The sequence below is a fragment of the Sceloporus occidentalis genome, unplaced genomic scaffold (genome assembly GCF_023333645.1).
Source record: "Sceloporus occidentalis isolate IW3139 unplaced genomic scaffold, rSceOcc1.0.p SCAF_2, whole genome shotgun sequence".
Classification (NCBI taxonomy): domain Eukaryota; kingdom Metazoa; phylum Chordata; class Lepidosauria; order Squamata; family Phrynosomatidae; genus Sceloporus; species Sceloporus occidentalis.
The window spans coordinates 114,975,005-115,001,536 of NW_028316982.1; the positions used below are offsets into that span (position 1 = coordinate 114,975,005).

Genomic DNA, 26,532 nt, shown 5'->3' on the forward strand with positions numbered 1-26,532 from the left:
CAAGTTTAGAGCTTATGATGGAAAAGTAAGATATAAAGGCAATGAATGAATGATAAGAATAAAGACTTTAATTTCCATAAGCATAGTCATTCATTAGATGGTGGGGAAGAAAACACAGCTTCTTTCCTGGTTTATAGACAACATTCCTGTCAATTTATGAGCTGCCAGGGAGGTCCAAATTGCCTCTTTTGTTCCGCAGGGTTTTAAACACTTGATCTCTCTTTCTCTCTTGTTGCTTTCTAAACAGGAAGTTGTCAGAGCCATTCAAGAAGCTGGAGGCATGAAGCACCTGGTTTCCATGGCAACTAGCAAGCATGCCATAATGCAGAATGAAGCGCTGATTGCCTTAGCCATCGCTTCTGCAATCAATTTAGGTATTCATGGCCTTCCTGGACTCTGCCCCTTCAGTGCACTCCCAACATTTGGAAAGCCCAGGTCACTTACATGTAGGATTGCCAGACTGAAAACCAAAGACGACTCCTATAACTTCAGCAGTTGTTTGGAAGACAAAATCTCAGCAGGTGTTGTTTGTCATGCAACTAGGTAACAAGAAACACCTGCTGAAAATCTCCTCCACAATCATTAAATGATTCCAGTTTTCATTCTGGCAGCTCTACTTACATTGAGTGCTGTGCACAAAACCAGTGTGTCTGTGAGACACTTTACCTGCTGTCTACCTCTGTTTGTCATGTCTTGGGTGAGTTGAAGCTTCTCATTAGTTGTCGGCCCAATGTTAGTAATGAAGACAGAAATGTACTGTTTCGCAGTGCTAACAAGCTGTTGTTTTTTTTAAAAGAGTTAAGGTCAAGAGAAGTAGCAGCAAGCAGTGGCATCACTAGCTAGGGTCTCACCCGGTATAGAAGGTGTAACCCAAGAAGGGTGCACATTTGCCCCTCTTCTGCTCCATTGCCATGCTTTCTCCCCAGGGAGAAAGCCAATGATGGAGCAGCCAGGAAGAGTGCTTGTTTGCCTCTCCTCCACCAAAGGGGAAGAGCGCCCAACCAGGTCTCACCCCTCCTCTAGGGTGTCTACACCCTTACACCACCCAATGATACCATCATTTGCAAGGAGAGGTATTGTGCCTACTTACAGGAGATACTGTTTTGCAGATAAAGTGTACTGACTGAGAGAAGAAGTAGATACAGGAGGGTGGGGTTGGGGAACCTTCATCTACAGTGGGTCCAGATCTCTCCATCCCATCCCTTTTCAAAAGAGGAAGAGAAGAACTTAGTCTTTCTGATTGGAGGCAGTAGGGATCCACTTCCCAGATCTTAGTTGCCTCTCAGAAGGTGGCGGAGTCATAACTGTGAACTTTATTGCACAGGGGATCCTGGGAACAGAAGGAGAATGGATCAGAAGGGGCCAGGAATGAATCTGGAACGAGTGGGGGGTGTCACATTTTACTGCACTCAGAAGTCCCTGAATTTTACTGCACAGGCTCCTGGCACAATCAGAGACAAAAGGGGCCTGGAAGGGAATGGAACGAGTGGGGGACGCATTTTACTGCACACAGGAAGTCCCCCACTCATTCTGTTTGCTTCCCTTTCATTCCCAATCTGTCCCCAGAGGGGGCGATTTTTGAGAACTGTTCAGAACAGTTCTCAAATATCTCCTCCTCTGGGGACCGATTGGGAATGGAGGGAAGAAAACGGAATGAGTGAGGACTCCCTGTGTGCAGTAAAATGCATCCCCCACTCGTTCCATTCCCTTCCAGGCCCCTTTTGTCCCGTTCTCTGACTGTGCCAGGAGTCTGTGTGATAAAGTTCAATTTATCACACAGAGGACCTTCTGTGGGAGAAATGTCATCAAAACGTTGCACCAGGGATGTGATCATAGCTGGTGCTTCTAAAGTGTAATGGAGGCTTCCCACTATGGAATCATCATGGAATTGTTCATGGGGAAGCCATTTTCTGCATAATGGGATATCCCATTATGCAGAAAATGGCTTCTCTTGGCTTCCCTGTGAACGATTCCATGACGATTCCATAGCGGGAAGCCTCCATTACACTTTAGAAGCACCAGTCTTGATCACGTCCTGGTTCTTCTGCAACATTTTGATGACGTTTCTCCCATGGAAGGATCTCCGTGTGATAAGGTCCATAGCCCCATGCAATCTGAGAGTACATTACCTCTCTGCTTCTCCTTTTCCCACACAGAGGAGGAGAAAGAGGGCAACGCCTGGCTCTTGGCCAAAGTGTGGGGTGCCAAATTGTGATAATCTCCCTATCCCACAATCCTTCCTTGGCCTGATATTTTGGACTAGAGAAGGGCAGAAATATATCACAGGGAGAATGAGGTAGGTTCCTTGGAGCTCAAATGGTCTAATGTCCCTAGAAGCATTGGCCTCCTGTCTGTAGAAGCATTAGCCTCCTTTAAAAAATATATATGTGAAGACTGTCAGAATGGCATGGCTGCACACAGAATGCTGCACACCAGTTCTTCTTTTTTAAGGGGCAGGAAATAATCACCACAAGCAGGTTTGATCTTCATCTCTGAAATGTCTTTGGGGAGGGCTGATTAAACATTTCTTCTCCTTTACAGAAATCATCAAAGAGGAATTTAAAGAGGCCAAGCTAGTTCAGAACATACATAAACTTCTCCAAGATGAAAGCACAGGTCCAGAGGTGAAATATAATTCAATAGGCCTGTTGTGCAGTCTCCTAAATTCAGGTAATTTCATTCCACCTGGTATATGAATCAGAATTTGCCACTATAGCATTTGAAAGCCCTTGATACTAGGAAATATAGCACAGCCATAAAACAGCAGCAATGAAAGCATGAAGGATCAGTCAATGCCATCTTCATGTATTTAAAATCCTCAGTCCTACATACAAAGAATATGATAATATAATGAAGTCTTTGCCCAACCCAATGCCTGCTTTATGTGCTTAGCTGCAAATCCAATATCCAACCCACCACAACTATTACTGTCATTGTTGTGTGCCTTCAAGTTGTTTCCGACTTACGACGACGCTAAGGCTAACCTATCATGGGGTTTTCTTGGCAAGTTTCTTCAGAGGGGAGTTGCCATTGCCATCCTCTGAGGCTGACAGAGTATGACTTGCTCAAGGTCATCCATAGAGCACATTTAGCACATTTAGCCAAGCCAGAATTGAAACCCTGGTCTCCAGAGCCATTGTCCGGTCCTCAAACCACTACACCATGCTGGCTCTGATGTAGCTATAGCTCAAGATATTTGGAGGGGATGGCTGATACAAAGCATAACAGGTTTAGCTTGTAACAGTGTTAAATCTGCTCTATATCACTGTAAACAGGAAATAAAGCATGGGTTTTAAAAACCACCTTACAGCACAGCAGTTTGCTGCAACACTTTGAGACATGGGCTTGCTTATGGTAGTGACAGAAAAGTTCCACCAGCTAGGCAGAAGGGGTATGATTTATAGTATAATGGTGGAAGCAGTCCTCAGTCTTTCCCCTGATCCCCCAAGAAGCTTAGGCAGGAAATTTTGGAAGACATAGGTTGTAGGAATATAGGACCATGAAAGGGGAATTATCAGTGCCAGCTCAAGATGAGGCAGAGTTATTGTAAGGGAGGCTCTCAGTTATAAAACAAATTTGTTTGACCCCCCCCCCCCTTCTCTCACACATACAAAATGTCCGTTTGCTGCATCACTGAATCTCACTAGTTGATTTGTTGGCAGGACAAAACCAAAAAAATAAAGTCCTAACCTTGTGTTTTCTCTAAGACATGAGGCAGTCCTTTGTGCTTGCAGAAATGGAGACTGGGTATTTCTGCTTTTCCCAGTATGCATTACTAGATAGACGCATACCTGATAAATGCCACCTCATAATAATTTCATGCATACCACAGCCTTCATCTTGAAATAAAATCATCAGCCATCATGAGAGCAACATCTTGCCACCTATGGTACTGATGAGCCTAATGAACAGTTCTTCAAAAGTTTTCACACTGTTACGGCATTTTTGGTAATCCAGATAAACTCCTATCCAGCTGTTTTATTGTCCTAGACCACTACATGAACATGATCACTATGAGTATTATAAGCCAAATATAACAGGTCTTATGTCTCTAATGAATTTACATTCCAAATTCAGATTGTTACCACATAGGCTAGAACAAAACACATGTAGCAGAGGACAGATAAATGTGAATGCTATAACCTTCATTTACTGAAACTGAAGGGGGTAAGGGACAAGTTTTCACAAAAGAGATGGAAACATACACATATTCTGGGACTGAGTTCAGGTATTAGCAGTGCCTATCAGTCTCTTGGCTTTGGTAATTCAGGCAGAAGAGATAGCCAAAAATAAAGCAGAACACCCAGAAGATAGAAATGTAGAGCTTAAAATTGCTTTAGAGTTCATCTAGTTCAACTCTCTGCTCAATGCAGGATGCAACTACAGCATACTTGGCAGACAGCTGTCCCAATCCTGTTTCAATATACTGTCAATAAAGTGTTGGCTATCTGAAACAGACTGTCAAACAATGGAATAGCTTTTTTGTGGGTTTTTCAGGCTATGTGGCTGTATTTTAGAAGAGTTTTTCCTGACGTTTCACCAGCATCTGTGGCTGGCATCTTCAGAGAAATTCTCTGAAGATGCCAACCACAGATGGTGGTGAAACATCAGAAAAAACTCTTCTAAAATACAGCCACATAGCCTGAAACACCCATAAAAAACTATGGATGCCAGTCATGAAAGCCTTCAACTTCACAAATTGAATAGCTCTTATGTTTAGGTTCCTTGGGCACTGTTCACTGAGGAAGCTATGTAGGGAAAGTAAAAAAGCAACTTATGCGACTTTTCTAATGCCTTAATCCAATAGACAAAACATAAAAGTGAAAAATATGAAAAGGAATGTTGGAAAATAAATGAGTTTATGTTACGGTTCTTATATGCCAACTAAATGGAATGGTATTGCAGGAGCCTTGATGCAACAATTGATCATTGGGCTGAGGTCCAAGCTGATAGTAGAAAGGGCTGTTTTGGCCCTCATAAACCAATTGTTATAAGGTACAACAGCAATGTAACGATTGAGCCACAACCCCTACTACCTACATGAAAATGAATGTTTTGATTCCCCTCTTCCTAACAAAATCAGCTGATTTTCATTTCAGAACACTTCTTGCTTCACTGCAACTACACAAGAAACAACACAAAGCTTGCCAGGCAGTTGTCTGGATTGAGTGTATTTTAATGATTTTTCATATTGTATTTTCACTGTGGGTTTATATGTTTTAATCGTGTTTTGTATTTTAACATGCTGTACCCCTCCTCTAGCCTTGAGAAGAGGCAGGAAAGAAAGAAAATTTAGTAGTAGTAGTAGTAGTAGTAGTAGTTAAAATACTACTGCTGCTTCATAGCCAGAGAATCCAAGTAGCTTGGTCAGGTTTTTGCACTACTAGATGCATCATTTTCCTTGTTAACTCCGCCTATACTCTCATGGGTTATCCTATTAAATTATGTTTGGTATCTTTTAGGTGACCTAAAACAAGAAGCTGAAGCGGACCAGATGAAAGAAACCCTTGAGAAACTCTGTGGCCATATCAATGAGAATGTGGCCAAACAGGCTCTAATGGCTCTTCAGATTCTCAATGAGGAGAGGAGCCTCTTAGAACAATAAATATTGGCATATAGCCCTCCTTAACCATCACAGCTTTCTACACATAATGCAATTAAAATGCTACATCAGCTAACAAGCTGTGCTTGGGGGCTGATCATTTGAGTGCAAGCATTGAAGTAAATTATTATTGGAGCTGGTCTTAAACTTTCTGAGTAGCTTGGAGATACATGTGAGTTTTTAAAAACAACAATGTTGTTCACTATTCATAGGACTTGTGTTTGTTGCACCCCCTCTTCCACAATTGGCAGTTCCAGTTGAGTTGATAGAATTCTGGTGTGTGTCTTGTTGATGCTTTCTTTCAAGAGTTCATTCCATCCTATTTCTATATCATGTAGTTTTTAGCTACATTTAAATATGAACTTTATAATTGTCTCCTCCAAATGTGTCTGTTTGTATATGCTTTTCCTAAAATAAGCATTTCCCTATGTTAATTGAACAAAGATCTGTATGGAAAAATGTAGAAAAGTGGAAAATCCAAAAGTTAAATTATAGTACAGGATATCTGAACTGGAGGTACCCAAGTTAGCAGCTGAGTTGTTGAGCAACACAGATACAATGAAAACCTCAAGCATCCCTACCTCCATCACCTGGTGCATATTTAGAAGCAAAACCATTCTAGGGAGTGCTACTGAAAGTGGTGGCCTGCAGACCAGTGCCAATCAAGAAGCCAGCAACTTCCAGGCCCCAGTGAGTTTTAAGGAAACCATGCAAATAAGATAAATGGGAAATAAAAATGGTATTGGTCCCTGGCATGTGGTAAAAAAAATTGCCAGTTGGTTCAGGTGGCTGGAGAAACCTTGCAGTATAGCACCCTAGACTGGCATTGTTGCATACTTTAGACCAAAGAGGGAAATATTGGGGCTTCCAGATGTGGTTGGACTCCAACTCACATCATACCATATTGGCTACACTGGTAAAGATGATGGGAATTGCAGTACAATTATCCCCAGTCCTGATTTAACTTCACTTGCTAGACACTTGCCGAAAGACTGGACACAAGTGAATTAAGTGGGAAATTGTACTCTGAGGCAGACTACATAAAATTGTAAATGCAGATGAACCCTCAAAACCAAATGGGATAAATATGAATATTAAGATATGAAAGGCCTCTGGCCCACCAGAGCAGGAAAGAACTTGCCGCTGTCATGTTACTGACTATAGATCACATCTCCATGCTAAGAAAAGGAGTGCCTCTTAGCACAAGGCAGGGAAAATACTCTAATTAGATATACAGTGGGTCCTTGTTATCCACTTGGATCTGGTTCCAGGATCCCCCATGGATAACAAAATCCACAGATGCTCAAGTCCCATTAAATATAATGACATAGCAAAATGGTGTCCTTTATAAAAAAAATGGAAAATCAAGGTTTGATATTTGAAATTTATACTTTTTTGAACATTTTCAAACCATAGATGCTTGAATCCATGTATTAAAAATCCGTGTATAAGAAGGGCCAACTGTACATGGATCTCCTGAGGAAGTAGGACTGGGTAGGATGTTTGTGAATGACATGTATGTGCAGTGGCCATACCCACTACTAGCATGTGGCTCATCAATGTCTCAGACTCAAAGCTGGAGATTGCTTCCTAGTGCTGTAGTCAACCATCTTCCTTTTACTATCCACTGATTATTGTACCTTCTTCCCTTTAACCGCAACATGTTAGCACAACCTCTTCCCCATCCACATGGGAACTTAGCACATTAAAGCTTGTAGAAATCCAGTTTTGCCTTGCCTTTTGTCTTGCACCTGAGTGTGCTCAGAATGGATACACCTGCCCAGAATGTAGATAGAGACTGTACTCTATTGTGACAAGAGGTCTAGTCTTGGCCCTAAACTGAAAGTGTCATTTCCCTATTTGGAGAAGGGGAAGCAGATGATACAGCCCCCTGCCAAAGACTGTAACACTGTGTAGACCAGAGTTGGAAAAATAATAGTCTTTAAGCATCTGGAGGTTTGTACTAGCCTAAGCTTCCTCATAACTTGCTAGTTTGTTGCATGTATGCCAATTTAAGTGGCTTTGTATACATGCCAATTTTGAGAGTTTTACATCAGGAAGCAAACATGCATGCTTCCCTCTACTGAAATCCAGCATTATAAAGCCATGCTGTATGACTTTGTCAGCAATGTAATGTAGTAGGTTGGGCTACACTTAGCAGTGTATTTTTTCTACAGTTCTTACTCAGATTTATTTACAAACTTCCCCATAGCTTTTTAGGGTTCTTAAGTTTTGATTCTTGAGAGAAAACCTATGATAGGTGGGACCTGGTCAGAACATGGTACATCAGGGAAGAGCTTAATGAAAGGTTGAAAGTGTGGGAGTAATACTACTGATGACTATATTACTGAATATAATGTTATAAAGATTACAAAGCAATCATGTGGAGCACTCAGTAAATGCTATATAATTGCTAAGTATTAATCTACTTATTAAATATATGCCGTATATAGAGGATGCAAGAACCTGTTTTGCAAATATGAAATGCAAGACAACTTCAGGAAGTGTGGTACAAAATGTAGCGGGATATTTACAGAAGATTGGTGGGCAGTTCGGAAAGCTCTTTGTGGAACAGAATTTAAATAGCAATATATGTCGCAAACAGCTTTTTAAAAAGAATGATTCATAACAACTCCATAATGAACATTTATTTGAGTAATGTCTTCTGTGCTACATTTGCAGAAAATTGTTTTTAATTTTGAGGGGAAATATAAAATCAATTTCTAACTGTGTTTGTGAGTTAAGTGGGTTTCTTTTTTTAAAAAAAGTTAATCACACTGCTTATTTTTCTGGTGTTGGCATGCATGCATTAAGGAATAACCATCAAATAATACAGAGAAGACTAATACATTGTATTACTATGTTTAGGGAGCCCTGGTGAAGCAGTGGTTAAATGCCTGTACTGTAACCACTCACTCAAAACCATAAGGTTGCGAGTTCAATACCAGCAAAAGGATTCCACCTTGACTCAGGTTTGCATCCTTCAGAGGTCACTAAAATGAGGGCAACTAGCTTACGGTTATAAACCACTTAGACACTGCTAGTTCAGTATGAAGTGGTATATAAATGAAGCTGTTTTTTATTTTAATTTTAAATACAGACTTCTGGCAGCCTAAAGTAGGCAGTGGTGTAGTGATCTGAGCACTGGACTATGACCCTGGAGATCAGGGTTCAGTTCCCCACTCAGCCAGGGCAATCCACTGGGTGACTTTGGGTGAGTCCAGAAAACCCTAAGTCTTGCCTTAGGGTTGTCATAAGTTGGAAGTGACTTGAAGGCACACAACAATAAAATAGGCATCCTCAGAGCTGGCTGCCCACTGCCAGTCTGCATGGGTCACTGAATCATCTATGCCTGCTAGCCATTTTGGTTGAAACTGGTGGGACTGGAAGTCCAGGAATATCTGGGAAGAAACAGGTTCCTTACCCTTGCTGTTTAAAGAAAAGAGGTGAAGTGTACTTCTGTGTTTGATGGGGGTTGAGGATTTCTCCTCTACAATCAGATGTTCACGAAACATTTTAATAGTTTATGCTACCAGCCGTGAGGAGTCAACAGAAAAGAAGCAGAACACTTAAATGCAGAATCCACTACATTTATTTCCTTTGGTATTGAACTCCCATTCATCACAACAGAATTTTTCAGGTTCAGCTTCCTGAAGTTTGTATGCTGATATGCCTTCAAATAAGCACAAGCTAAGCCAAGCCTTACTGGAGAGAGGCCTTCTTAGCAGCAGTAGCTCACTGCTAAGTGCACAGCACCACCTGATGTTTATAAAGTGAGGAATATGCCAGCTGGCCTTAAACTTTAGAGGTGGTTGCTGCAGATGCTGCTTCACAGTACTGAGACACAGAAATTATCCTCAAGATGACTTCTAAGTATTAACATTTGAAAGCCTTCTTCCTTTGCACCCCCAAAATTCAGGTTACTTGTGAAAGCTGAAACAAGAGAGGACTTTTGTGTGTGTGTGTGATTATATTACCTGGGGCAAACTGAAGGAGTCCACTGCAAGAAAATAAATCAGTAACCAGAAATCCCATGGTTTTCTAAGGCCCCATACAGACTGCCAAAATAAAGCTGCTTCAGGTCACTTTGGAGGTATGCTGTTTCAATGATGGACTGGATCGTGGCTTTGGCATGGCTTCCGGACTCTTAGGACGCATGCATCATTTAAACACATACCTCCAAAGTGACCCGAAGCAGCTTTATTCTGGCCTGTCAGTATGGGGCCTAAAAGGAGAATCAGCAAGAAGTATTTTTCTGACTGTATTTAAGAGAGAAGAGAGTAAACATACATCAGAGAGCCTTATCAACAGTCCCTGGGACGAGTTGAAATTATTTGAGTTGAGAGAAATCATTACACATACCTGGAGAGAGAGATCTTGCCAGTAGATCAGGGTGGTGAACCTGAGTCTCAAAGACCACATGCAAACTATTGAGAATGTAAGTGGCAGAAATGAGGTGGCAGAGAGAACAAGTAAGATCTATCTGTGTGTGCATGTACCTTCCAGCATGTGCCTCCAATAGCTTATTCCTAAATGGACATGCCCCTCGACAGGAAAAGGTTTTTCACACCTTCAGCATATCTTACAAATAAAACCCAGTACTAGACACACTTGTCCATGTCTATTGTATTCAGACAGGAGGTCAATCTTCTGGCAGACAAGGTGTCTGTTCTGTGTCCTTCCTTGGCCAAAAATAACCAGAAAACATAATGGCTGACACAGAAAAGTTGCTCATATCTCACAATAAGCATCTCCAGTATTGTAGGAATAGTTTTTTTCTTTCCATCAGCAAATCACTAGAGGCTCAGTTTCAGATCTTGACACAATAGCTTCATCAGACCATAAATACAAGCTCATAAAACTTCAAGGTTTCTTGTTTTCAAACCAGTTTTCTATAAAACAATATAGCATAGCATTTCTCACAGAGAACTGCTCCACTTTGAACAAGAGAATCATATACACTATATATATATATATATATATATATATATATATATATATATAGTGTATATGAATATATATATATATATATATATATATATATATATATATATATATATGTATTCCGATTGCTTATTTCACACACAAAAAGATACAAAAGTACACAAATACAAACTTTTTAATGTGCATTTAGACAATGTAGGAAAGCTTAAAGTCCCTGAAAAATAAAGCAATATGAAAAGTAGTGACAATCTAGCAAGAGTTAAGCACATTTAAAAACCCATTCACTTTAAGAGATTCCAAGTGCTTCCACTTCAGTGCAATCCTCTGTGTCTCTACCCAGAAATAAATCCCCCTGTATTCAGTAAGATTTAATGCCAGATTAGTGTGCATAGGACTGCAACCTTGGCTACATCATTCCTATCTTGTTAGGAAGAAGCCCAATGCAGAGTTATTCTAATGGTCCCTGAAACACATTGGTGACTCCATTGTCCAAAGCTATGTTCTATAGAGGCAGCTAAATAGGCACAACCTAAAGGATGGTCCAAAAATCTGAAGGCACAAGCCATCCATTTAAATGAGGGTCACTCTAAAACTATGAGTATGAAAGAAAGATTACATGCCCCCACAAGGCCAAAGTCAACCCTGCTTTCAAAGGGGAAATGCAACACTTTTTCCATTTTCAGTAAAACACAACTGGTTTCTGGAAGAGTCTAGAGCAGAGCTTGTAATCATCTGGACCTTCAGAAATTGGTAAACAGCAATTCCTAGCAGCCCAAGCCACAACAATAAATGGTGAGGAATGCTAGGACTTGCAATCCATCAATATCTCAGAGTTGCACAATTCCCAATCTCGCTGTAGAAGTTAACTGCCCAACTTATGCTCCACCAAGCAGAATGCAGTCTGCCAGCTACGTACAGTAGTCTGCAAGATATGTCTCCCATAGTTCTTCTATTTTAGCAGTCTCTGGCACACAGCAAAAGCACAAGATATCAAATTGCTGGTGGTTGGCAGTCTGCACAACTGATGGGCCACAAACTCTGCAGGATTGCTCTAGAGCTGTATTCTGATACAGGCCACACAACAGGACAAGCCCAGGTCCAGGCACATATATGTGCTACTGCACACATATGATGTCAAAATTATTTAACTTTCTTTTTCTTAAAAGAGCCTTGCATCATCCAAATGCCTTCAATGCATCCCATAACTTGCATATAAATAGGAGACTTTATTATATACATAATAGACAAATTTCCATCATGAGGTTTAAAGTAACAAGCACCTGGCTCACTGCTCCCTTTTTTGGGAACTTTTCCATCCCCTTCTCTCCAAATCTGCCCAGTGCCACTAAAATTTAGTGGCATAGTAATAGCCAAAACCAGCCATTTCCCCTTAAAATAAGGAAAAACTCCTGGAACTGTTGTAAAGCTTGGAAACAAGAGCTCTTTTGTGCTTTAGATTAAAGGAAAATTGCTATCTTTTGCCACCAAAGGGGATGAGGTTGCTTTTTTTTTGCCGGTGCTGCCACACCCTGGCAACATATGGCCACCTAGTAGAATACAGACCTCAGTAGGCTCAGAGGAGAAAGATATCCCCCTGATCTGCAAAAGCTGTACACCCCACGTTCAAAGGTTTCTAATTTCTGTAAAGATACTGCCACAAAAAGGACAAAACAAGAGTAAATGGAACTGCAGACATTTCTAGTATGCTTCCACATACCTAGTAACACAAGCAACTTTTCAGTCCAGCAGATAAATGGTTTTAGAAATGAGTATTATAGGCAACAGTGTTAAGAAAAATCGTAAGAATAACAAGAGTAACATTTTTTGTTGTTCAAACATCTATAAATAATGCTATATCACAAAGGTCTAATAGGCAGTACAGGAGCATCCAGCTTTGACCTTTCCAAACAGGTCTGTGATCGAATGCTACTGAATATCACTACTACTTCATAAATCCGCACAGGTGAGGATTTTCACTATAATGGAAGTCATTTAGAAAAATCTCCAGGATTCTCTTCTGATCCCTAACACCTGAAATGGATACATTAGATCTGGTCAAAATAAGAGGAACTCAGTCTTTCTACAAAGGTAAGGTCCCACATTAAGACTTTGGGCAACTTTAGAAGGCCCTCCCATCTGTATAAATATGGCTCCCATTTAAAAAGCTCACACAGTGAATGCTTCAGTTTGCCAAGAGGCACAATATTCCCTGAACAAGTTTTTTTTAAGTATCAAAGATCTTTCATGTATACCACTCTGGTCCCCAAGATGTAAACATTTGGCATCATGGGACTTTCCTCTGGGCATTGATCAACATTGGAAATGCAACCATTCTAAGATGTCACTACTGTAAAAGGAGAACTAAGACATAGATAGTAATCATTTTAGGGCAGGGGTTTCTAGCAGTGTCCACTGTTGCACACTTGAGTCTTCACCTCTGGGTACAAAAGGCTGTAGATACACAAAATTCTCTTCAAGAGATCAAAATTGTAAAACAATTCATGAGGTGGGTGAGAAGAGCAGGATTTCCTGGTTCTTGCTTCTAACTAAGCAGGATAGCATCCAGCTAGACATTGTTTTAAAAAAGAAATAGTATGGCTTTAGGTTCTAGATGCATCAAGCCATTTCTAGCTCTCAGGTTTCATTTCCTTTCCTCTCTTTTTGCTGTGATGATGAAGAGTCACGAGAATCAGTTTGTCTTTTCAGACAATCTGTTTTTATCTTCAGAAACGGAAGCCTGCCTTCACAGCTTCAATATCAGAAATCAGCGTCCTGGCCAGGAAAATCCCAAATATCTAATAAAGAAAAAAAAAATGGTTGTGTGAAAAAACAAGGGCCATTTAGAAAAGATAAACTGCTCCATAGTTTGGTGCTCTTCCTACAACAACAATGAAGAGATAAATTCTGCCTTGTGTGTTTGAAGTTTTGCTATAGTGCTGAGATATTACAGAATTCATATGCAAAAACTATTTAGCACTGGTTTTAAAAAAGAAAGACCTAAGTATGAATTTTCAGTGATGCAGGTCCAAAGCAGTTTGTTGTGCTTAATCCACAGAGAAACATGAACAATCATTTCAGATTGGAACACTTTTACAACTGCATTAAGATGCCGATGCTTAACTTCGAAAGGAGGTGTTTTCCCATTCCAACATACTACAAATTTATTATTCTATTTTCTCTATTCTCCTCAGAAGGCATTAGCAATTACATAAATCTTCACTAGGATATGTATGTGTGAGAGAAAAGAGGGACCCCCTAAAGAAGATCCTTCAGAGGGAATTTTTACACGCATTATTTTGAGTCCCTCTTTCTCCACACAATGCATATAAAAACATGTCTCTGAACAATCTTCTTGACTCAGTAGGGAACAAAACAATATAGTCAGGGTGGCTAATCAGCTATTGCTTTACTAATATATAACCAATAAATCCCCCTTTCCCTCCATCCCTCTCTCTGTGTTTGTCTGTATGGAGTTTATCACATTAGGGGAGATCCCATTGGAAAATGGGAATTAAACGCGATTTGAAGTACATTCAAATTTAAACAAAGCTTGCAAATTCGGGTTTGTCCAGATATGAAAAAAGAAGCTCTGTAATAGTACAGAGCAAAAGCAGGACATGTTTTATGGGTCTTCCTTAACAGGAAAGGGGCCTCCTTCCCCAATATCACTGTTGTGGTGGTGGGAAGTTATCGATGATTATGTGCATGATTGGTATTTATAAAGTAATTTGTCCCCGCCACTTCTCCATAGTAAACTGGAGGAGAGAGCTCAATTGGATACATATATTGGCTACAGATTTTAACCTAAATTTGTTAGGTGTTTTGGTGATCCATATTCTCCGCTTATAAATACATACTGCTCCTGGTTCATGGGAGGAAAGCAACAGACTTGCACTTTGATTCCTTAATCAGCTTTGCAAGCCCTTCTCACATGCAAACTCAGGTGCAAAACACACTGCAGAAATCATCCAATTTGAGACCGCTTTAAATGTCCTGGCTTAGTGCTCAGGAATCCTGGGAATTGGAGTATATTGTGGCACCAGAGCTCTCTGACAGAGCAGGCTAAATGTCTCACAAAACTATAGTTCCCAGAATTCCCTAGCAGTGAGCCAGGGAAGTTAAAACAGTCTCAAACTGGATTATTTCTGCAGTGTGTTTTGGACCTCACTTGTGAATTCGGGATTAATAGTTTACTGCATTAATTCACCATACAGTATCTTTATTTTTGGTTTGGAAGTCTTAAATGCCCTTTCCAAACAGAGAGGCTTTACCAAATTGTTTTGAGCTAAATTTTGGCACAAGAAACTGTGGTCCGTTACAAACGGGCTCTTGAGGCGCCCCCATCACATGCTAGGGGTTGGCTGGGGACCTAGCGTCCACACCGGCCTCACCCCTAGCACGTGACGGGGCGTAATAATGGCGGCGCCCTATACACACAGGCGCCGCCATTATTACGTGCCGGACACATAGCGTCCACACATCGCACGGCGCTTATGACATCGCGAGTGTGCCAGTGCCATTGGCGCCTCGTGGCGTCATAACCGTGCCGCGGGAAGAAGCACCATTTTGGGGTTTCTTTTTTGCTCCGCGCGGGAGCCGTGCGGTTTGGCTGCTGTGGCTCGCTTGTGGAGCAACCAGCAGCGCTGGCAGACAGCCGCTTTTAGGCAGTCTGTAACATGCCAAAATGAAACAATTTGAAGTGCTGAGTTAGAAACATACAACCATCTGGAAGCCACAAAGTGATCCCTACTCCCACCACCATCTTTGAAATTCCAGAAGACAAGGTGGAATCTCACAGAACCCATCAGGAACATTTTGCAAGGGCTTCAGACCACCCATGGATTAGGTCTTCTGTCCCTTGTTTGGTTACTGCAGACCAGAAGTCAGGATAAGCACAACTCAATCATGAGCTTTTTTGTGACAAGTACTGATCTATATGTGTTGCTTTGTATCAGAATCCACCAGAATGGGAGCAAATTCCAAGGGCAGGGACAGGATGAAATAGAGTACATGCATGCTGAAAATTACACTGCATGTTACAACCAGGAGAATCCCCCAAATTTCACATAAAATTATGCTTTACGCACAATTCAGCAGTAACATTTTTCTAATGAAACCACCATCAACTTTAATACTGTAAATAATGACAGTCAACTGTCACAGTTGAATCCTGTGTAATTCTGGGATTGTTTGTTTAAGGCACTACAGTTCTCTGGGTAAGAATTCTAAATGCCCCCCAAACTAAAAATCCCAGAATTCCACTGGATGGAGCCATGCTAGCTGAAGTAGAATCTTAGCATGCTAAATGTGTGAAAGAGCCCTAGCATATAGACTTGCCATATCAATGGGCCACTCACCTGCAATAATGAAATTGCTACAAAAATTCCTGCCACAATGTAAATATTCCGTGGCAACCATGCTTCCAGTGCTGGGATGCAGCCTTTGGTATAGATTCGTTCATCCCATAAAGACACCGACTAGAAAAATAAAAGCAACTATTACACACGTGTATATTGTTTTTGCTGCTTGTTTGATGTTAGAGCAATTAATTTAAATAGCATAAATGGGAATTCATTGCTAAAGAAGAGCCAGCATGATATTGTGGTTTGAATATTAGACTATAACTCTAGAGACCAGGATTCAAATCCACACTTGGCCATGAAATCCTACTGGGTGATCTTGTACAAGTCACTTTCTTTCAGCCTCAAAGGAAGGCAAGGGCAAAATTCCTCAGAACAAATCTTGCAAAGAAAACCCCATAGGTTTGCCGTATGGTCACCATAAGACAAGAAAGGAATTGAAGGCACACAACAACCATCTGCTAGAGGGATGACTGTGCTAAGAACAGTTTAACGTCTGCACCAAAACCAAAGATTCACCCACCTAAACAAGTGAAATAATTTCTTCCTGAAATGTATTCTGCAAGTTTTATTACCTGGTTCTGTTCACTATAACATGAAGAAACTTTGGCCTCAACCACTAGAAGTCTCACTGCAGTCATCTCTTTAGTGATTGGGTTTCAGAAGACATTGTCTTTAAAACAGTGATCCTCAACTTTTCAATCTTCAGATGCTTGGGACTTCAACTTTCAGAATTCCTGTGCACTGACCATATTGACTAGAATTCTGGGAGCCAAAGTCCAAACCAACTGGAAGATCAACAGTTGAGAACCTTTGATCTCAAGTGGGATCTGTGGGAAAGCAAAACCAGGATGTGGGCTTGGAGTGGGAGGAAAAAATGGGGGGGGGGGAATAGAAAAACAGCAATACTTAAAATACTCACCATATTTCTGACATCATAGCCACATTGTGTATTCACAACACTTTGCTAAAAAATAAAAAGAACAGGAGAAATTTTTAATATAGCTTGTTAAGCATGATGGGATTTCTAAACTCTTGTTTTTAAACACAGGAAGAGAGGATGAAAAGTCTTGTAGAGAGTATTACACGTTCATGGTTTTAGAAGGTGTTTTACAAATATTTTTTCCCCTCTCTTTCAATCGCTCACGGACACATTCATATAAACTGTTCAGGAAACATTTCCCTTCCCAATCTCCAATATTAATATAGAGCAAAGAAGACAGGAAATAACTCACTGCAGGATCTTGGACACAACAGGAAAAAGGGACCCCACACCTCTCACGACTTTTGCTTGAGCTACTGCAGTTGAAGTAAATGTTAAGGTCCCAGTCATTGGGATCCTGGGCACCACAACACTGATTCTGTAAAAGAGATAAAATCATTCCTTGTTACGAAAGTAATGCCCAGAAGTATTCAATGCACGCAACTCCTTCCCAAAATGAGGTCTAACTACATCAGTGTTGTTAAAAACAAGGGCTACAAAAACTGCTCCTGTTTAATGCTAGGTTTGATGGGCTAGATCAGAGTCAGGCAACATTTAGCCCTCCAGTATTTTTTGGACTGCAACTCTCAACATTCCTCACCACTGGCTAAGCTCACTAGGGCTGCTGGAATGTACAGTCCAACAAGATCTGGAGGGCTACCCTTGGTAAGAAAAACATCTGGTATTTTCAGCATAATTAAGACACAAATTCCTGCTCTGTTACTGCTTTATTTGGTTAGGCTAATGCAGCTGCATAAGGGAGGAAAGGCTATACTACAACAAAAACAAGAAGAGGTAGTATTTTTAAAAGCTGTAGAACCAGACCAAAGACAACAGCTGCAGCAATATAGTCCCCTGCGCATTTCTATATGAGCATCTTCACCAAGAGAAATTCAGTGGATGAAATCCTACAGGATAATGTTCTGTCCTGTGTTCTCCCTTTGACTCCAGAGCTGTCAAGAAGTGAGAGGGGATTCTGTTCCCACTGCTTACCAGAGGGAAATGGAGTGAGATGGGAGACAGTTCAGAAGATGAAGAAGCCATTGGCTTCAACTGAAAAGGGGGAAGAAACAAGGGTATGTTCATAGATGGCATGCACCCTCCTTTTCTTGAGACCAGGCCAACCACATCTTTATTGTCTAAATTGCCACCTCCACTTTCCCCTTTTCACTGATAAGCAGCAGCAATTGCATCCACTTCTGGAGCCTGACAGTTGTTGGGGGGAAGTTTAGCTAAGTGCTAGAGAATTGCCCCCTGCAACCCATACAAAATGAGACAAGGATACTCATAAGCCACACTTATGTGCATGCAAGTCACTAACAAAATGCTGCCCCGTAACCTCTCTTTAAAGAGCCGCTCAGGACTCTTTTTTCTTTTAACTTATCCTGGAAGATCTACCTACCAAGAAACTAAGCATAGTGACAGAAGATGAAGTAACATATCTGTTGCTGAGGTCTAGATTGCTGGGGAGGTTAACCAATATCTGAATGCTCTCTATATGTAAGCAGTAGCTTGTACAGTGCGCCCTTCTTTTACGCGAGGGATCCATTCCACACACACACACACACCGAGTTTAAAAAATGTGCATGCTTGAGCCCCATTGAAAATAATGGGGCTTGTGCATGACATGGTGCACGGCGGTGTGGTGCTGCAGCAGCACGTGTGCCATGGGTGCACCCCTCATTACTCTTAATGGGATGCACTGCCCCTTGCGCCTCGCGCGCTCCCTTGGGCTCCCTGGTGGCTGTCAGCGTATGTTGAAAGCCGCGTATGACACAGGCACACTGTACACCAAAAAATGTAGCATGTAAGGACAACAGTTCTCAACTGCAACCTCTTGCTAGACATGCTAGTTTTTAATGTGCAGAACAACAAAGAAACAAATAGGAAACTGATCATGTAGCTTGGCTATAGCTGTAACTGTTATTTTGAAGCAGGGTGGGGAAAGTGAGGCCTACATATTTTATTTAAGTGCAACTCCCATGATCCTAACCACTGTCTACAAGCTCAGTACACCTTATGGAAACTATGGCCAAACAACATTTGGAGGGTCACACGTTCCTGACCCCTGATTTCATTTATACAAGAATTACACCCTGATGTGCCCTATTTACATAGCCAATCCATTGCCGGACACAAAAAGTTTGAAACTTTCTTCTGCCTTCCATGAGCAGTTTTAGAGAATCCAACAAATGGCACAGGATTGAAGAGCAATAGTTTTCTAGCCATTTCTTTGCCCCTATTTTTCTCTCCCCCAACCTGCTTTCTCTCCTCTGCCTCTACTGGTTTTCCTTTCCATCTCACTGGCTGTAAGGGCAGGGGTGACAAACTGCCTTTGCCAAAAATTTGAACAAATTATTTACAAAGACTTTTTGAAATTAGGCAGAAAACCATATGAAATGGCACCAAGGGCCAAGGGTTGCCAATCTCTGCTGTAATGAAAGGTTTACAAAACACAAATAGGCAAGGTGCAAAAATCCAATCTGATGTAAGGCTGTATCCTATGAGCTTTGGTCACATATCCAGTATTAACTTCCCTCTCACTCATCCGTTTCCATGCTCCTCTTATTCAAAAATAATACAAAAAAGGAACACAAGGCACAACTTGTTTCACATTTTTAACAACCACTGTGTACATCAAGAACCATTTATCAAAACAGCTTACCATTTTCTGCAGGGAATCTATGATGTTCTGCAAGTCAATGTCATCTCGGTAAGATCTAATATTGTTCTTGAAGAATGTCTCCACTCGGTCCCTCACCCAGTCTTGGAACAAGAATGCTAGAACAGCCACCGCCAACTCCATGAGAAAAATTAATACAATTGTGCCACAGAACTGCAAAACAGGGACAAGGAAGTGTGGGCAGAGAGAGATGTACAATCAATTAAGATGAGAGGAAGAGCTTGGCCAGATGTTTCCCAAACATATTCCAGGGGTCTCTGGGGGTTTCTTGAGAGCTTCCCAAGAGTTCTTCAACAAGAACATCACTGGCTGCAATCAATTTTCTTTCAAAGACAGCTTTTTTAACTTCTGCTGATTTTCTCCTTTTTTATATACAGGATTTTTAGAGCATATGGTACATTTTGAGGCAAACTCAGTGTGCATGTATCTGATTAGTTTCTCATAGACATCTTAACATCTGCCTCTACAACACAGTCAGGTTCCTTGACAGATGGCACAATAGGAAATGGGCGTCCTGATGCTCACAGGTTGGCAAACCAATGAAATATGCAAATAAGGATTTTCATTATGCAAATCAGGGATGGGAATCATATAATCCTCCAGCTGCTGGAGTGCAGCTCTCAACAATTCTAGCCAGCATAGCCAATGGTAAGTAATGCTGGGAGTTGCTGGTCAACAACATCTGGAAAGCCACACTATTCTCACCCCAGATGCAGAGCTTGCCAAATATAAGCCTGAAGTGGCCTGACCCAAGGCATTTTGCTACCTGAAATAATAGCCAGCGAACGGAGGCGTGAGGAGCGGGTTGGCGTTTCTCTGTCAGCCAGCTCTCGACCCGCGGGAGATAGCCCAGCGTGAATAGCAGTTTCTGGGTCAAACTGCTCCTGATAGGAGAGTTCCAGAGGATCCCCACAAAGGCTCAATTCCCGGCTTTTTGTAAAGGGCATTTCAAGGTGCATCCTGGAGGAGCCCCGAAGGAAAGCCCCAACAGAAGCGGAGGGAGCCGCGGGAGCCCGCCCGTGGGCGAGAAAAGCCTAGGCTACAAGCGCCTCTGCCGGTCCTATTTTAAATTTGGAAAAAAAGAGGTACACAAGACATAAAGCCTGAATACCTTCAGTCAACTTTCTTTGGAATTCAGTGCTTATACACTTATAAGTTGAAAGAGAACCAGCCTGCTATCTGGTTATTGTTTTTTCTTTTTTCTGCTGAGAAGGGATTGCCATCTACAGCTGCAGCTGTGATTATACAGGCTATTGGGGAAGACTGTGAGGGAGCGGCAGCGATTTGCAACAAACTGCTACAAACTGTTACTTGATACTTTTAAGCCTTGATTTATTGCAGCTTGCTGGGCTAAAAAGTTCTGATTTAATACTCTACTTAAGTGAACCAACTGTAAAGGAAGAAATGAATCATTTTAAAACCATTTCTTTGGGAGTATATGCTTGAATGGTCTAAACTCAGCTGTGTAAATTTACAGAGAAGGAAAGAGGAGAAGTTGTAGAGGCTTGGAAAGTGCAATTTAGTTGTGGCAAACGGATGCAGAGAGAAACCTGTTAATTAAGAAGGAAAAAAATGATTGTAGTACCTGATGGATGTAATATCAAGACTACTAAGAGCATTAAGACCACTGAAGAGTGAAGCTCCAAGCAAATATTAAATAAATAAACAAATAAATTAAAGAAAGCTATAGTCCTGAATTTAAGGAGCATAGGACAAAGGGATAAAGGAAAATCAGATAAGTATTTGCAGGGTCAGAATACATTATTTTCTCCTCCCTCTCTGTACCCTGGCAGTAGGAACAGTGGGAGCTGCCTCTATTGTTTGAACACATTATTTTGAAATCTCTAAGAAAGAAAGTGGTTTTTTTTCTTTTTTTTTTCTTTTTTTTTCTTTTTTTTTTTTTTAGAAAAAAGAAGAGAGATATAAAGTGATTAAGGAGGATAAAAGTGTCTATAATGAACACAAGACAAAACTCAGTTAAAATGTCATCCCAAGCTAATAGGAGAAACTCGACGGAACAGACTTCAATAATGGAGGAAATAAAGAGACTATCAGTCCAGATGGAAAAGAATGGAAAAGATTTGGAAAAGAACTTTAGGCAGGAGATAAAGGATTTGAGAAGAGATGTGAAAGCAGATTTGAAGTCTGAACTTAAATCTGAATTAAAAGGGATAAAGCAATCTTTGGAGGAGATGGGGAAGGAAGTTTCTCAAATAACCATTAGGATTGATAAATTGGAAGAAACAACACAGACTTTAAAGGAAAAAACATCTGAACTGTGGCAACATCAGGAGCAACAACAAGATGCTAGAGCTTTGGATGAATTGAAGCAGAGAGAAAACTCCTTGAAAGTTCGGGGCCTGAAAGAACAAAAACAAGAAAATCTATATGACTATCTTCTTCCAGCAATTGCTGAATATATGGAAATACCTTATCAAGATCTTCTTAAAGACGTAAATAAATTATTTAGAGTGAATTCCATCACTGCCAAAGAAAAATCTCTCCCCAGGGACGTGGTGATATCATTTGTGAGAAAAAAAGTTAGGGACGAGCTGCTGTTTTTGAGCTATGGAAACCCGTTGGAAGTCGAGGGATCCGAATTGAAATTTTTTAAAGACATCCCTAAGAGGATTCTCCAAAAAAGAGGAAACTATAAGTTTATAACAATGAATCTCAATAAATACAAAGTGTTATATAAACGGGAGAAACTAGAAGGCATCTCGGTGAAATGGAATCAAAAATGGTTTAAATTAAATTCAGTTTCAAAAGCAAAAGAATTTTGGAAAAAATTTGGAAAAAAATCATAAATACTTCAGATAATCATGATTATAATAACAAAGATAGCCCTACTGAAGATCTAGGAGGAGAAGAAGAAGCTGCCGAGGAAGGAGAAGATGATGACGATAGAAAGGATGAAAATAAAGATGACTCCTTGGATGAGAAAGAACCATCGGATTCAGATGAAAAGGTAATCCAAAAAACTTTTAATAATAAAATGACATTTCAAGGGGGAAAAATAAAAAATAAAAATAAAGGGAAAGTAGTTTTGCATTAAATCTAATTAGAATTGATGGATTGTTTATCTTGGAATATAAAAGGACTTAACCAACCGATTAAGAGGAAAAAGGTATTCCACTATATAACTAAACTTAAAAAGGATGTGATTTGTTTATTAGAGACGCATATAAAACAAGGAGACGAAAGGCTATTGCAAAATAAGAAATTAGGAAAAGAGTTTATCTCATCCTCCAAAAAAAGGAGAAAAGGTATTGTTATTTATGTTAAACACAATATTAGTGCTAAAGAGGTCTTCAATGACAAGGAGGGACATTACATAGGTGTTGAAATTGAGACAGGAAACCAGAAAATTCTTCTGGTAGGAGTGTATGGACCTCAAGAAAGAAAGGACAAATTCTATCACTCCTTATATAAACTGATGTTGAACTGGGATTACTCGAATGTGATTATGATGGGCGATTGGAATGCGGTAATAAACCCGGAAATAGATAGATCTCAAAGTAAAGGGAAGAAGAAGAGACAAGGGAAATTACCGGCTTCCTTCTTTAAACTTATGGAATCTCAGACTTTAATAGATGCCTGGAGACACTTATATGGAAATGCAAGAGATTATACCTTTTTTTCCAGCAGGCATAAATCTTGCTCAAGAATAGATTTTTATTTAGTCTCTAAAGGTCTCTCTACTCAAGTGACTAAGATGGACATTCTGCCACGATCTCTATCAGACCATAATCCCATCTCTCTAAAAATCAAAATTAAAAAAGCAGTGTATAATTGGAGATTAAATGAAAAACTTTTGAAATCCCCCAAAATAGTAGAAGATGCCAAAGAAATACTTAAATATTATTTTCAAGAAAACATGGGGAAAGGCACTAAAGATACGATTGTTTGGGAAGCATCAAAAGCAGTCCTAAGAGGTTTTTTCATAAAGAAAAATGCGGAAATGAAAAGAAAACACCAAGAAAAATTGAAAGAGATAACAGATAAATTGAGAGTAAAAGAAGAAGAACTGCATAAAAATCCTACAAATTCAAAGATTAATTCGGAGTTTAAAATACTACAAAAACAAATGTCTATCTTGCTTACAGAAGAGATAGAAAAAAAGCTTAAATATTTAAGATTAAAGAACTTTCAAGATTCAAACAAGTCGGGTAAATGGTTGGCCAGTAAACTGAAAGAAAAAAAAGAGAAAAAGTTGATAATTAAGATCCAACAAGGCCAACAAATTGTTACGGATCGAAATAAAATCAAACAGATTTTTTATAACTACTACAAGAACTTATACAATCAACATGAAGAAGATGTAAAGGAAATAAATCAATATGTAAATAATAGTAGCCTTCCTCAAATAACACCAGAACAAAAGGCTCAGATGAATCAGCCAATTACCATAGCAGAAGTACTTCATGCCATTAAGGATAGTAAATCTGGCTCTGCTCCTGGTCCAGATGGCTTTTCAGCCTTATACTATAAGACTTTTCAACTAGAATTAGTAGAACCATTGAAAAATATGATGAATAATCTGAAGGAAGGATATTTTCCCACAACTTGGAAAGAAGCAACTATATCCCTTATTCCAAAAGAGGGAAAAGACCTGACCCAAGTGATAAACTATAGACCTATATCACTTTTAAATAACGATTACAAGATCTTTGCGAGTATTTTAGCAGAAAGACTGAAAAAAAATATCACTTCAATTATTCATAAAGATCAAAGAGGCTTTGTACCAAAAAGATACATTAGAGACAATACTAGGCATTATTTAAATTTAGTTGACTATCATGAAGTGTCTATTAATAAGAAATTTGCAGCCTTCTTTTTTGATTTAGAGAAGGCTTTTGATAATGTTTCATGGTTTCTGCTAAAATGTGTTATGGGAAAATTTGATTTAGGGGATAACTATATGAGATGGGTTGGAGCAATATATCAAGACCAAGGAGCAAGGTTATGGATAAATGGAGAAAGAACTGAGGCTCTGCGCATAACGAAGGGTACAAGGCAAGGGTGTCCTCTTTCACCCCTTCTCTTCGTGTTGGTGTTTGAGGCATTGCTGCAAACCTTAAGAGGAAATTCAAATATTAAAGGGGTCCAAGTTCAAAGAAAAGAATATAAGCTGAAGGCCTTTGCTGATGATCTGATGGTGACTTTAAGTGATCCTTTAAATGATTCACTGGAATTGATGAGGGAACTTAAGAAATTTGAATTGATATCTGGTTTAAAAATTAACAAGAACAAAACGGCAATTATAGTGAAAAATATGACATTAAGCGAGACCCAAAAATTGGAAACAATTACTGGGATAAAAGTGCATAAAAAAACCAAATATTTAGGAATTTGGATCACAAATAAAAATTCAGAATTATTTGCTAATAATTATGAGAAGTTATGGGATTGTGTTAAAAAAGATCTAAAAAGATGGAAAGATCTGAGCTTATCACTACTGGGAAGGATATCAGCTATAAAGATGAATATCCTCCCTAAGTTTCTATTTTTGTTTCAAACAATACCAGTAATCAGAAACGAGAAACCATTTAAAGAGTGGGAAAAGGGTCTCTCAAAGTTTGTATGGAAAGGTAAAAAACCTAGAATAAAGATGAAATACCTACAAGATGTAGGTGAAAGGGGAGGACTCGCTATGCCTAACCTGAGAATCTATTTTGAGGCATCATGCCTATTGTGGTTGAAAGAATGGATAAGCTTAACGGATGAAGATTTATTAAGCATGGAACACACTAACTTGAGGTTTGGTTGGCACGCGTTCCTTTTCTATGATAAAGAAAGAGCAAATAGGGATGTCAGTAACCACTTTGTAAGAGGACCTCTACTAAGGATATGGAAAAAGTATAAAAGGCTAATTTGTGATAAAATCCCAATGTGGGCATCTCCACAGGAAGCTTTTTTTAAATATAGTAGTAAAAAGGATGAATGGATCTATTATAAAGACTTATTAGTTCAGCGGGATGGGAAATACCAGATTAAAACTCATGAAAGTCTTTTAAATCAAGGCCTTGATATTTCATGGTTCTTCTATAGACAGCTGCGGGAACGCTTCAGTATGGATCAGAAACAAGGGGGGATAGGCAATACCGACTCAAATCTGGAGGTAGAATTGCTATCAGATAAGAGGGCACCAATATCAAGGCTGTACAAATGTATCTTGGCCTATCAAATGGAAGATGAGTTAATCAAAGATAATATGATTAAATGGGCGAGAAATTTTGATGTGGTGATCCCTTTAGATCAATGGGAATATTCCTGGAAAAAAAGAATTAGATATACTTGCAGTCAAAGCATTAGAGAAAGTTACTACAAAATCTTTTATCGTTGGTATTTAACTCCCGTAAAAATAAGTAAAATGTATAATTGTAGTGATAATTTATGTTGGAAATGTGGGAAAATCCAGGGAACTCTTTATCACATGTGGTGGACATGTGAGCATGCAGTTAATTTCTGGAAAATGATATATTTTGAAATTAAAAAACTTATAGATGTAAGACTTAAGTTTTCACCTGACGTATTCTTGTTGAACATAATAGACTTTAGCTTGGAAAAGAAATGTGGCAAAATAATTTTTTATATGTTGTCGGCAGCAAGAATAATATATGCACGCAACTGGAAATCCAAAATGATACCTCGCAAAGAAGATTGGACCTATAAATTACTTGATATGATGGAAATGGATAAACTGTCGGAGGCTCTTCATAACGAATCACAAAGCAAGTACAGAGAGGACTGGACCGTTGTTATAAAATCTCTTCAAGAACAATGGGGAAGAAATGTAGTAGTGGGAGCAGGAATATTATAGATGATATATGCCCTCTCTATTGTAAGATATATTTCATATTTGTTACTGTTGGCTTAATGACTTAGGAAATTTAATGGAGGGACAAATGCTAGGTTGCTCTCAAGGCCATCTCAATTTATTTTTAAGGCAGAGCCCCTA

At 39.7% G+C, this 26,532-nt stretch overlaps 2 protein-coding genes across 4 annotated transcripts in view; one reads left to right on the plus strand and one right to left on the minus strand.

Moving 5' to 3' along the window:
* The window catches only part of LOC149318894 (rap1 GTPase-GDP dissociation stimulator 1-like), a 60,309-nt gene extending 50,078 nt beyond the window's left edge, over positions 1–10,231 (plus strand). For all 3 annotated transcript variants that reach the window (XM_089510638.1, XM_089510639.1, XM_089510641.1), the window contains 3 exons: positions 248–374; positions 2,542–2,670; positions 5,463–10,231. In XM_089510638.1, the coding sequence (XP_089366764.1) occupies positions 248–374; positions 2,542–2,670; positions 5,463–5,605 (399 nt within the window). In that variant the 3' untranslated portion in view covers positions 5,606–10,231. The remainder of the gene's footprint in view (positions 1–247; positions 375–2,541; positions 2,671–5,462) is intronic.
* Positions 10,232–10,703: 472 nt separating this feature from the next.
* LOC149318895 (tetraspanin-14-like) overlaps positions 10,704–26,532 on the minus strand; it is a 52,925-nt gene continuing 37,096 nt past the window's right edge. The window contains exons 5-9 of the mRNA XM_089510642.1: positions 19,554–19,724; positions 17,142–17,267; positions 16,829–16,873; positions 15,904–16,023; positions 10,704–13,341 (exon numbers count right to left, since the gene is read on the minus strand). Coding sequence (XP_089366768.1) covers positions 13,270–13,341; positions 15,904–16,023; positions 16,829–16,873; positions 17,142–17,267; positions 19,554–19,724 — 534 coding nt within the window. The 3' untranslated portion in view covers positions 10,704–13,269. The remainder of the gene's footprint in view (positions 13,342–15,903; positions 16,024–16,828; positions 16,874–17,141; positions 17,268–19,553; positions 19,725–26,532) is intronic.